The sequence below is a fragment of the Streptopelia decaocto genome (assembly GCF_964273445.1).
Source record: "Streptopelia decaocto genome assembly, chromosome: 6".
In the NCBI taxonomy this organism is placed as follows: Eukaryota; Metazoa; Chordata; class Aves; order Columbiformes; family Columbidae; genus Streptopelia; species Streptopelia decaocto.
In genome coordinates, this window is record NC_138660.1 from 20590077 (window position 1) to 20604130 (window position 14054).

Genomic DNA, 14054 nt, shown 5'->3' on the forward strand with positions numbered 1-14054 from the left:
TGCACTGCTCAGGCGTGGCTCTAGAATATGTTACAGGACTCCTTTTATTCCACCAAGAATGGAGCCTGCAACTAAGATGCGTGCCACCTGCCACAGAAACAAAAGCTAGAGAATTAATTAAATTTGGAATGACAATAAGCTCACTTTCTTGGTCAGTGCCTTGAAAGAATGAGTAGTCTTGTGGGCTACGTAGAGACCAAAGCAGCTGGTATAATAAATTTTACTACTCTGAAATAAGAATGATAAATTATTTCACTAGTTTATTCTTCACCTTATTCCAAGGTCACTGGATTCCTTTCAGCAAAAACAAGCTATGGATTGTTATCACAATCATAAAGCAAGCTCAATAATAAAGTACTCTGCCACATTTTACTCCACTATGGCTGTGCTTGGTACCGATCTTTGAATTGTCTTCCAGAGTCATGTATGCAATGCTGTCTACAGTATCCTGGGCAAACAGTGAGAACTGTACAACACTTAGATACAGTCTAAAAGCCCAGGGAATCTGAGGATCTGCTACTATAGAACAAACAGTTCTGAAGGAGAGATTTCCAGAGCTATTTCAGTATCTAAACATGCAATGGTCTAAGGTGGTACTACAATTTTGGAGCATATTTTAGATTACACAGATCAGTACTGGCAGACAATGAAATATACACTTTAGAACAAAACAGTAGAAATTAAAAGAGTTAATGTGTCAAGCACCACTTTGGACTGCCTTTAGTATATGTTCTTGCTGAGGTGGCCTCAACAAACTAACTTCTCTCCAGAAGCATAACTCTGGGTACAACTGATTGAATCTCAAAATATCTCCAAGGAGATATTAAATTTCAGCTGAAGATGTGAGAAGTTGTCTGCTTATGATATTTCCCTAGGATTATTCATTTCAGACAAAATCTGTAGATGTGTGATTCTGTATTCTTTATCCCTCGTAAGAGAAAAAAAAAATATCACTTAACTAGTTACATACACACACTCTGAGCATGTTGATTCGAAACAATACACCCTCAAATTCACACAGATTTCCCAAATCAACAGACCATCCAGAGGTGGATTTCTGAGATGAACAGCACTTTTTGCAAGGAAATAATACTGTCAAAATAGAAATATAAAGAGTATATGTTGCTCATCAATAACACAGATACTAATCAAATTCCAGTGCAAGGCACACACAAAAATTTGCTTGATATGAAAAAACAATAGTACAGGATAGACTGTCTTTTTTGTGATATAAGAAAAAAAAAAAAGGTAAGATGTTAGCATACCCGTACTTACCAGTTTATGCCATTTTTCCTGTCTATTTTTTAAAAAGTATGGAAATTATGTGGAGAAAGTAGAATAAGAATAAAGTAATTGTAGATGGTAATAAAGATAAAGAAGTTTTTTCACACAATCAAATACATCCCCTGTCAATGGAAAATTATCTTTGACAATACATTTTTCGAGTATTTTGTCATAGTTAAGTTAAAAGAGTTACACACAGATTTCATTTTTTGAGACGAAATTGGCCCTTTCTCATTGTAAGGATATAAAAGAGAAGCTGATTGCATTCAAAGTCAAAATACTTTACATAAACTTTGTATTATTGTTAATTTAGATGCTTAGTATATATCTTAGAAATACAAATTCATCTTCAGCACTCAGAACAGCATTATCTGAGGTGACATCAGTTACTTATGACTTGTAATTTTCAATGTGATTAAATGTAAATTTATCCCTTTCTAGACACTCTAAGATTTCACATCAAGTACAGCAGAAACTGATTCCAAACTGGTTAATGGAAACAAAACCAAGTGCTATGATCATCATATAGTTTCTTACCACATTCATCTGATAATCATCACAAATGTCATCTTTTTATATGCATCTCAAAGGTGAATTAGGAAAGTAACCATTCCAGTATCTGCATCTTCAATACCATCGTTTGGACTCAAAGACATGAAGAAACTTGCTTTGAGAAAATACTACTTTGCTGGAGTCTGGCTTCTTTCATCCAAATGATCCTTATCCTGCTTAGAATTAATAAGTCTATGAAAGGCAACTTTTATCTCTTTAATAATAATTTCCTGGTGATATACTCTTCATAATAAGGAGAAATTACATACAGAACAGCAGATGAAAGTAAAAGTCTGCAGATTAGATTTACCATCTATTACTAATGCCTTTCTGTGTGTCAGCACGCTCTTTATTGAAAAGGTTTCCATCACTTCCATTGTGCTGATAAAGTAGATTTTTTTTTTTTTAATGATAAATGGAAAACTTTTAGGGAACTATATGCAATATCATGTCTCTATCCACTGCTGAAGAATATAAACCTCTACTTACTGCTTAAAATGACCCAATTAAAAAACCTACTCTATAAAATGACTCAACCAAGTTAACTCATTTATCTCTTTTGATGTGGATCCCAATTAGAGGATGTGAGAAGTCGTTGCAGCAGTTACAAGTTGCAACATAATTGCAATAGACTTCTGATTTCCCAAAGCAATTATGGTAGGATTTAGGTTGTTCTCTAGGATTTCTAGAGGGGATGGAGATGAGGAGGGGTTGCAGATAAGAGAAAACCACAGGTACCTGATCCAGTTTCCAGTGGAACTCCGCAGGACGAAAGGTGTCAGCCTGATCAAAGTCTTTGCGCAACAGAAACACTAATCGGCAATTGTGCACATACAGGGCGTAGTGGTGTCGGTTCATCTCTGAAAGAAGGGACAAATAAATAAGTGATCTGAACTGTCGTCAATGCTTTCGTTTATGTAAGTGTGTTTGAAAGCAATATACATGTAAAAGACAAAAAACAACCAAGTAAAAAACTCCAAAAGAATTGACTTTTCTCAATATCATGGATCATTATGTTTCTCAGGGAAGCCACATATGGCAGGCATCTTCCTGAATTACACTGTAGCAGTTTTGTTTATGGAAGCATGATGTCAAAACTAATAAATAAAATCCAAATCAATATTTAATCTAACTAGTTTCAATGAAGAATTAGAACTCATTTTCCCAATCTAAGTCATATATATATATATATATATATATATAAACCAACTCCTATTAATTCCTACAGATGTGTTCACAGAGATTATCCAAGAGGAGAACCAGTACTTGAAATTCAGGTAGACATCAGTCCCCTCAATAAGTTATCAAGTTGACAATGCTTAGAGTGGCATCATCCCAGATTAGCAACTCTTTCTTCAGACCAAATTAAATAGGAGAGAAGGTAACACCCTGCTAACTTTGTTATGCCTTTTGTCAAACCTTTTTTCAATACACAGACTCACCTGTCTTGTCAGAGTTGCAGAGAATAGTCTCCTTCTCAGCTCTTAATCCTGGACTAGGACCATGTTTCATCCACAGAGTGATGGTGAATTGATCAGTTAAATTCTTTGGGACTATTCCATCTGGGATTTTGGCTCCTTGCTTTCCATCAAATTTAAAAATCATGTCATTGTTATCTATAAGAAGCCCAGCTGTCCAGTTAGTTTTTGCACTGGGAGATGGTAACAGGTCAATGGCACCTGAGGAAGCTCCTGCAAACGATATATAATGAATAACATGATAAGAGACAAATGAAAAAGCTGTGACGATTAATTTAATATAGGCCAGGAGTTTGAATCACACTTGTTAGATTATTTTTACTACCCAAATAGTCCGACTAGCTTCACTATCAAATCACATACACATTATATAATACTGACCATGGTAAGCCAGTAAGAATTATTAAATGTATTGCACAGACTACAGAAAATAATTGAATGTTATCCTTCTTGAAACTTCTAATTGTTTTCTAAAATTCATTAAGGACATTTCTTCAGTTATTTTAATAAATGCTAAGACTAGAACCAAATTCTCTACATCCAGCTGGGAATCTTTACATCTTCCCTCCCTGGCAGCATGGAGATATATGGTATGTGGGGAAGATGTTGCAAAATAGAGTACAGTGGGGATGAATGTAGGACAAGTCTCCTCATGTCCAATAGATAGCCATGGTTTTTGACAATAACGTTGGTATGAATGTCAATATGTATTCACCCTAAACCAGATAATATCACTTTAATGCTGGCTGCTAGAGATACGTAATAGTTGTAACTCCATGTGTTCTTGTCTAATGATAGATCTTAGACTTTTAAGTGGTACTCACAATTCACATTAGCCACCCCACGCAACCTAAAGCTAAATAATTAGCAAAGTGGTCCCCAGCTACACAGTATTTGTTTGTTAGAATTAATTGGAAAAAAGAACAACCCAGAAATGGAAAACACTGTGGTGCCAAGATCTGATAAAATAGCACAATTGTTTACAGTTCTGTGTTCTCTTGCAGCTTAACAATTGTCAGTCAGCTTTAAAAACATGTAATGAGCCACTCAGAGCCTTTACTTAGCTGGTGAAAGAGAGCATTTAGTGGAAAGCGTGCTCGCCAGAGTAAAAAGGACAAACAATCTTTGTATTCTTATTGATACTTTGTCAAGTAAGAATATCGTGAACAAACCACAACTGAATAAAAAATCCCAAACTAGTAAGATATCCCACCCTCCTCCAGCACACAAGGAGAGAAAAAAAGATGCCAACTTTCTGCAGGAGTGTAGAATTTAGGACAAGAATGTGTGGAGTTGTATCATATGGATTTTTTAAAAAGTATCATAGTAATGATCTGAAAATATTCAGTGACTGAGTTCTCCAAAACTTATTACTGTAAAATGAGGTTATTTTGAAGTGATAGTAATATCAAGCCTAACACCTACACATTTAAAATTAGAGCACAAAGTGTATTTAAATTATAAACTCTAATTCTGGATATTATGCCACCCTGCATTGCTTAATACACAGACGTTATCAACAGGAATACATCAAACTCAATTTGTCCAGATGGCACAATTCGTGATAAACTTTTTTTTTTAATTAAAGCCACTAAAAAATAAAATTACTCTCACAGAGCACAAGTAAAATCATAATTTTATCAATCAATTTCCTTTTGTGTTAATTTTTATGGTAACTTTATGGTAATTTTTTAACTTACAGAAGGAACAGAAATTGCTTGCACCATGGTGTAGGTCAAATTCCGTTTGAACACTTTACATATGCTTTTAAATGGGCACATGCTTATATTGGGTACATTATGGGCTCAAAGAAAAAGCTTCATCCCTCACTATCCACTCTGGCCATAAAAATTTGGAAAGATTTATTTTTCCACTAGAATGAATTTATGGGAAAACTCCAAAATGGAAGTCTGTCATATAGCTTAGACATCTTGGAAGGGACCCATCAAATCCAACTCCTGTCCCTGCATAGGACAACCTGAAAATTGACACCACGTGTCTGAGGGTGTTGTGCAATTGCTTCTTGAATACTGTTTAACTGCTTGTTAAACTCTGATTCAGCAAGGTGCTTAAGTAAACTACCTTATTTTCCCAACTTGATGTCAGGCCTGTGTAATAGCACTTGGGTACCAAGCTCAACAAGTTCTTTATCCATCTTTTTATGGAGATTTATGGGTTACTCTGGAGCCTCATCCTGTTAGTGTGTATTAATCCTGCCAAGAGAACAACTATTGGATTATGTGCTTGGGAGATTTAGTTGGAGAAAATCATATTGTTTCAATCTTAATAAATCCAACCAGCATCTCAAGCTGCTCAGCCATGTACATACACAGACCTGGAATAACACAAAGAGGATGTATCTGGAGGTCATCCCAGAAGAGCCTTATCATGCTATTGGATCAGTGCCCTTCCAAAATGTAGGGGCTTATGCCCTTTTCTTCTAAAATGCTTCCAGAATAATGCAGGAGCACAGTTTTGGATCGAGACCCCTGAGGTAGTCCTTGCGTATTCAAGCGCTCCTTTTCACAAGCAACTTAGAGAGCTGTCTCCATCTTCTCTCTCACCGTTCATGTTCCTACTGCAAATCTGTGCCAGGTTAAGCACATACTGCTGCTGCTTGCTGAACTGGATCAGGCTGTCAGCTTAGCTGGAAGCAAACCACCCAAATAAAATCGAGCCCAAATTGAGCCTCGAGCAACCAGGATATAGGAGAGAGGGCAGGATCCACCATCCTAGCTAGAGCATGGCCTTACATCTGATACTCAGGGTTTCCTTATTGCAGTTTCTCATCTGCCATATGTGATAATTAGCAAGGCCATTATTTTCTACTTTATCTAAATTTAGAGGGAAAGAGCAAAGCACCATAGTCATCTTTCCACCATATTCTGGGCCACTTTTTTTTTTTTTGGTGACATTTATTCTGGACATGTTTTTGCAGTCAATTGTGTCTTTTATACATTCTTTATTTTTTGTTATTGTTGGATGACAAGGTGAAAAAATGCTTACTAAAATGCTTTGAGGCACAACACTAATAGTTCCTTGACTTTAAAATGACTGAAGTGTAATTTAAGCATCTAAACTGCCCACTTGACTGCCAAAGTGAGTACAAATCATTGGGTTATTGAAAGGCAGACCTAAGCCATCAGTCATATAAAAAAAAAAATTAATGCACTGTCCTTAGCATCTGAATTCTCCAGATTTCAAAACAGATAAGTAAAGGAATGAGCACAGGATTTATAAACTGGGCCCTTGATTGTAAAGAATCTTGCATTTTATATGGCACAGATGAGTGTCTGTGATTGCTCAGCTCTGCACTCTCTGCAATTGCACAATGCTTTTCCAGTAGAAAAAATCATGGTTTTCTTCCTTTTCAAATAATTTAGTCAACCATTAGATAGAATAAGGTAATTTCTGGGAGAAAACTGATTTCCAGAAATAATTTAACCTGCATTCATAAGAGTTCGCTCTATATTAAGAATGGTAACAAATACTAAATACCAAAGCATATGCTAGTCAAAATGCAATTCTGATGTAAAGTTCATTTTCATTCACAACCTTTTTATCGAAGTCCTATTACAAGTTTCTACCTTATCTATTCTTCTCTATGAAAATATGGAAACCTTGGACAAAAAAAAAAAGTTCTTTCAGCAGTGACAATTTTTACGCCCATTTACATATACTTTTTACATTCTATCTGTTTTCTCAAGTGCTTTCTATTCTGTTCCTTGACAGATGTGCCGAGTAAAAACTGGAAGTTCAGCAGTTACATTAGACAGTACATCTGTCCACCTGTTCAAAGGCTGCGTGCAACTACTACAATGGCACTGGCAGACTTGCTGAAATGTTTTTGATCATTCTGCTTTTCACCAGTTTAGGCCTACACATGGTGCAGACGACAGGTTAAGATCGGACTAGTATTGAGGAACATCTATTTTATTCAGGAGAAAAAGAAAAAGACCTGAAATTCTCTTTTCTACTGCCTAAGTGTCAACAGGTAAGGTAGTCGAGCCACACTTTTTGAACTGAACCCCTTTGCACAACCTTCCCAACTAAAGAATTTTAAACCAGCAGAAGTTATCTACTTCGGTGCTACACTTGAACTGATAATATTGTTGGCTATAGCTGCTATTAGTGTTTTATGTCAAGGTAATCATTTGGTGGTTTAGATCTTGTATGTAGTGATCTCCTCTGAATGATTGTATCATTTGCAGTTCAGGTCTGTAACAGGCATAAAGCAATGTTCTTTTTGCTGCCAATACAGGTTCTTAGAGGAGGCAAAAGTACTTGACTTTAGCTATAACATTTATTTTTATTACAATGCTAGTATTTCATGAAATCAAGACTCCAATAGGTCACAAACCCTTGCTTAACCTCTCATTTGTAATGTCATTAATATGATGAAAATATATATTGTTGGTGGATGGGTTTTCTCCTGCTTTTCTAAGACCCCCGTCAGTCAGATAAAGACACAGGATTAAAATTATGATTGCTTCTGTTATCTCAACTAAGCAATTTTCAGGTTGAAAGTGTTCAGATTTTATGAGAATGCTACTACTCACACTCACCTTTACGTCACTTTCTCAATTTGCACATGTAATTGGTAATCGTAACTGCAAACTACTTTTCCCTGGGAATTGGCTCTCCAGTTTTAATCATGTAGTAACACTGGCTGAAAATTTTCATTTAACGAATTATTTCTTAAAGGTTAGTGTATTGATCTTAACATATCTGGCAGGCAGGGCTGACACTGTTGTGGGTGTCTGTTACAGGCCACCAGATCAGGCTGAGGAAGTTGATGAGGCCTTCTATGGGCAGCTGAGAGTGGCCTCACAGTCACAGGCCCTGGTTGTTGTGGGTGATTTTAACTTCCCTGATGTTTGCTGGAAGGACCATTCAGCCAGCCAGCCACAGTCCAGGAGGTTCCTCCAGTGCATTGATGATAACTTCCTCATGCAGATGGTGGAGGAGCCGACTAGGAGAGGTGCACTGCTGGATCTCATCCTCACTAACAAGGAGGGTCTGGTCGAAGCAGTAAAGGTTGAGGGCTGCCTGGGTTGCAGTGACCACGAGATGGTGGAGTTCAGCATCTCGTGTGGCAGGAACAGAATAGCAAGTAGAATTGCAACCCTGGACTTCAGCAGGGCTAACTTTGGCCTTTTCAAGCAATTGCTGGGGGAAATCCCATGGGCAAGACTGCTTGAAGGAAAAGGGGCCCAAGATAGCTGGGTGGCATTCAGAGATTGCTTCTTCCACGCTCCGAATCAGAGCATCCCCACACGTAAGAAGTCAAGGAAGGGAGCCAGGAGGCCTGCGTGGTTGAATAGGGATCTGTTGGGTATGCTCAAGCAGAAGAGGAGAGTTTACAGGTCATGGAAGCAGGGGCTGGCCACTTGGGAGGAATATAAGGCTGCTGTTAGAGGATGTAGGAAGGCAGCTAGGATAGCCAAGGCCTCCTTAGAATTACAGCTGGCGAGAGGGGTCAAGGACAGCAAAAAGAACTTTTTCAAATACATAGCAGATAAAACTAATACCAGAGGCAATGTAGGCCCACTGATGAATGGGGTGGGTGCCCTGGTGGCAGAAGATACAGAGAAGGCAGAATTACTGAATGCCTTCTTTGTCTCTGTCTACTCTGCCGGAGGCTGTCCTGGGGAGCCCCGTACCCCTGAGACCCCGGATGAAGCCAGGTCAATGGAGGAGTTTGCTTTAGTTGATGAGGACTGGGTTAGGGAGCAATTAAATAGTCTGGACATTCATAAATCCATGGGTCCAGATGGGATGCATCCGCGGGTGCTGAGGGAGCTGGCTGAAGTCATTGCTGGACCGCTCTCCATCATCTTTGCCAAGTCTTGGGAAACGGGAGAGGTGCCCGAGGACTGGAGGAAAGCAAATGTCACTCCAGTCTTCAAAAAGGGCAAGAAGGAGGACCCGGGTAATTATAGACCGGTCAGCCTCACCTCTGTCCCTGGGAAAGTAATGGAACAGCTTGTCCTTGGTGCCATCTCAAGGCATATCAAGGATAAGAGGGTTATTAGGGGCAGTCAGCATGGCTTTACCAAGGGTAGGTCATGCTTGACCAACCTCATAGCCTTTTATGAGAATGTAACAAGGTGGATGGATGCTGGCAGAGCGGTGGATGTGGTCTACCTTGACTTCAGTAAAGCCTTTGACACAGTCTCCCACAGCATCCTCACAGCTAAGTTGAGGAGGTGTGGTCTAGACAATAGAGTAGTGAGGTGGGTTGCAAACTGGCTTAGGGAGAGAAGCCAGAGAGTGGTAGTCAATGGTGCGGAGTCTAGTTGGAGGCCAGTATCTAGTGGAGTGCCTCAGGGGTCAGTGCTGGGGCCAATATTATTCAATATATTCATTAACGATTTGGACGAGGGAATTGAGTGTACTATCAGCAAGTTTGCTGATGACACCAAGCTGGGAGGAGTGGCTGACACGCCGGAGGGCTGTGCTGCCATCCAGCGGGACCTGGACAGGCTGGAGAGTTGGGCGGGGAATAACCTAATGAAATTTAACAAGGGCAAGTGTAGAGTCCTGCATCTGGGCAGGAACAACCCCAGGTTCCAGTATAGGTTGGGAGATTACATATTAGAGAGCAGTGTAGGGGAAAGGGACCTGGGGGTCCTGGTGGACAACAGGATGACCATGAGCCAGCACTGTGCCCTTGTGGCCAGGAAGGCCAATGGCATCCTGGGGTGTATTAGAAGGGGGGTGGTTAGTAGATCGAGAGAGGTCCTCCTTCCCCTCTACTCCGCCCTGGTGAGACCACATCTGGAATATTGTGTCCAGTTCTGGGCCCCTCAGTTCAAGAAGGACAGGGAACTGCTGGAGAGGGTCCAGCGTAGGGCAACGAAGATGATTAAGGGAGTGGAGCACCTCCCTTATGAAGAAAGGCTGAGGGAGCTGGGTCTCTTTAGTTTGGAGAAGAGGAGACTAAGGGGGGACCTTATTAATGTTTATAAATATATAAAGGGTGAGTGCCATGAGGATGGAGCCAGGCTCTTCTCGGTGGCAAACAATGATAGGACAAGGGGTAATGGGATCAAGCTGGAACACAAGAGGTTCCACTTAAATTTGAGAAGAAACTTCTTCTCAGTAAGGGTGACAGACACTGGAACAGGCTGCCCAGGGAAGTTGTGGAGTCTCCTTCTCTGGAGACATTCAAAACCCGCCTGGACATGTTCCTGTGCGACCTCACCTAGGTGTTCCTGCTCCAGCAGGGGGATTGGACTAGATGATCTTTTGAGGTCCCTTCCAATCCCAAACATACTGTGATACTGTGATATCTGCAACCCTGTTGTGTGGTTATCAAAGCAAATGTAAGCCATACAGCAGAGCACCAAAAACAAAGATCCACGCATTTAAATGGAAAAAAAAGTACATTTGCTACTATAGCTCAGACAGGAGCCAGGTAAAGAGATATTTTGGAGATGAGAATCGATGTTCCACACCATTAGGGCTTCAGATGAGAACTCTAAGATGGCACAGTTTCAGAGGAAGAAGAGAGAGAGCAGATATCTATAGGCAAAAGACATGTGGCTTTTGCTCTGCCACACACAGAATCTTAAAGTAATGAAAATACAGCAGTGTCCTCAAGTATTTAATTTACCTTTCAAAATGAATTTGTATCTTTTAGACCAAGTTATGAAAAGGCAGGAAAAGTGGAAAAAAAAAAAAATTAGGAAAACTTTCTCTACTAGGATACCTATTTTCTGAAATTTATGTTTCTTAAATATTTTTCTCAATTACCCCAAATGTTGCTTTACATTTTGTTTGTTTTTACTCTGACACAGTTCTTAGGAGAGGAACAGAGAGCTGAGTCAGGAAGACTGAAACACAAGATGGAGACTCAATTCTTGTCAAATCCTATGATCTTCCTATGATGGCAAATCTATACCTGAAATCTCACTATACTGTCACACCAGATTAGTAGCAGAGGGAAGAAAAAGTGAGAAAGAGGTGAAATAAGGAAAGAGAGAATATAGAAGAGAGAATATAGAGAAGGGAAGGTGAAGAGGAGAGAAAAAAAGTTAAAGTAGGGAGAAGTTACGAAAATAGTGAAAACAAATGGCAAAGAAGAATGAAACACCAGTCAACTATAACCACTCCTTTCATTTTCATTGCTACGATTCAAAATGAACCAGCTGAGTAAATCCACACAGTGTGTGCTTACAGGTGACAAGGAACCGGTGCTTTATCTGGAAAAACTGTATTATATTAACTGAAAGTGATATCCATACCGCATAATTTCTGCAGAGATTTTTCTGAGTACGTTTCACGATCACAACCCTTTCCAATGTAATTGGTCTGTAATTCAATGGTCGTATGTATTGAGGAAACTGGTCCATCACACGTTTCTAGATGAATGCTGGGAAACAAAGGTATGCTGCCAGAACCAGGCTTGTATTGAATCCGTTTGTTCCAGTCTGGAAAACAAAACAAAACAACAAAAAGATCAAAGAGTGATTATAAAAGGGAAGGGATTTATAAAATTTTAAATGACATATTGTTCTGAAAGGTCACTAAGACAAAAATAAAAGTTTGAACTTTGCATCAAAAAATTATTGTCCTCAAAAACTGGGTTTTGCCCCTCTTCGTAACAGTGTCAGGCTAAATTAACTAATATGACTGCTGCTAGAGTCACACAAGCACATAGTATATGCATATCCTGTCGAGAAGTGCTAATTGGTGTGAGTCTGGATCTCCAGTCTTGGTGTCCCTGTGACAGACTACAAGCTTGCCCTACAGGGCCGAGGCTGTCAGCTGCACTGAATTGGGTCAAATTTCACCATTTTGTGATACCGAACAAATATCTCCAAAGATGAGGCTTTATACATCAGTCTCACTGGACTGTGACCAAAGGCTAATATAACACATCTGTAGTGCCACTTCTTGTCTTCAGTTGTCTTACTAATTTTGTGAAGTATTAATGACAGAAAGTTATAGCTGAAAGGACTACTCATACTTTCAGCCAGATCTCACTCATCTGTGGTTTTCCTTATGCAGATGTCTCACAGCCCACAACATTTAAACTATCACCTGCCTTAGGCAGCCAGCTGGACATGCCATACATACCACTATGCTTCTCAACTAAAGCATTTAATTTTTAAATCAAATTACTTATGATGTTTGCAACCTGCTTCAGAGAAAACTCTAGCAAGCAGCATTAATGAAAAATGTGTATTTCGGCTATCTTTATAGTTCATATTTTCATAGAACGTTTTGGTTTGGAAGGGACCTTCAAAGATCACTTAGTCCAACCCCTCTGCCATCAGCAGGAACATCTTTCACTAGAAGGGGTTGCTCAAAGCCCCATCCAATCTGACCTTGAGGACTTCCAGGGATGAGACAACCACACCTTTTCTGGACAACTGTTCCACAATCTTACTGTCCTTGTAGTAAAGAATTCATTCTTTAAGTCTAATTTAAATATACCCTCTTTCACTTTAAAGCTGTTACTTCTCATTCTGTCACTACAGGCCTCAGTAAGGTTTCCCCAGAGCCTTCTCTCCTCCAGGCTGAACACCCCCAGCTCTCCCCGCCTGTCCTCAGAGGAGAGGTGCTCCAGCCCTTTGGCTATTTTTGTGGCCTCCTCTGGACCTGCTCTAACAGGTTCATATCTTTCTCTCACATTTTAACCAACTCCAGTCAAATTACCACACAACATAAATAAGAATTCCACATTAATACAGAGATGCAAACGGTTAATTATTTTGAAATCACAAAACCATTCAACTCTGCTACCTAATGTCTACATCTGTGTGTCTGTAACATTTGTCAAAAGAAATATTCTTACATACACAGCTGCAGTGTCGCTGCCTTTTTTTAGACCCAGGTAAAAGAGGACTCCAGAAATGGAAAAAATTCTAGGTCACTCAATGAAATCTTTTAAAGCAAAAGGACAGAAACATTTTTTCTAAATAGCAGTGGAAGGAGAAGTAATAAATATATATAAATCTAGCAGGTGAAGGAGTTTGGTTTTTCAACAGACCTCATTTTCAGAAAGCTTGCACTCTCCCACAATCTTAAACTGGATTAAAAATTCACAAGAAAATCTGAAGCAAACGGTTTGAAACATAGAGCAATCATCAGTCCAGATTCCAGACAAAGGAGACAGGATGCTGGCAGCCACTGGTCTGCATTTCAAAATTCTCAGATTTTCTTCATAACTTTTAATCCCAATGGTACTCATGTAGCATTTTGTTCTCAAGAGGAAGCTGAGACTGAAAGAATGTTTAGCATCTATTTTTAATAAAATATTTCAGACTTGCACATCACCGCCTAAAGGACTACGACTACCTTATTGCCTGTGCAAACATCAGCTGAGTTGCTATTTTAGTAGTAATTTTCAGTTAATAATATTCAGCTACTTCATTCCATATTTAGTTAGTTTTGATCTGCAGGATTGCAATAATTTGTCTGCAACTGTCAACTTAAACAGTTCCCTTAGTATTTCAAGTACCATATAAGGTACATCATTATAATAACAGATTTCTGTTCCCTATACATTCCAGAAACTTAAGGGTAACATTTTTCCAATCAAACAAGAGCAGCAAATTCTTTCAGGTACTTCAGGTAAAAATAAAATAATTTGCTGTTTTGTATACATGCTAGTAATATATGAATTATTGATCTTTATATTCTCCTATTCACCAGTTAAAACATTATATTCCTCTACCTGGAAGGAAAAATAAAGAGAGTCTCATCAGTACCTGAAATACTTCTGACCAT

The 14054-nt window shown here is 39.1% G+C and overlaps 1 protein-coding gene across 1 annotated transcript in view; it reads right to left on the reverse strand.

Annotated features, from left to right (window-relative positions):
* CLSTN2 (calsyntenin 2) overlaps positions 1-14054 on the reverse strand; it is a 198090-nt gene that overhangs the window by 51944 nt on the left and 132092 nt on the right. Inside the window, exons 5-7 of the mRNA XM_082056323.1 lie at positions 11564-11749; positions 3279-3527; positions 2575-2696 (exon numbers count right to left, since the gene is read on the reverse strand). Coding sequence (XP_081912449.1) covers positions 2575-2696; positions 3279-3527; positions 11564-11749 — 557 coding nt within the window. The remainder of the gene's footprint in view (positions 1-2574; positions 2697-3278; positions 3528-11563; positions 11750-14054) is intronic.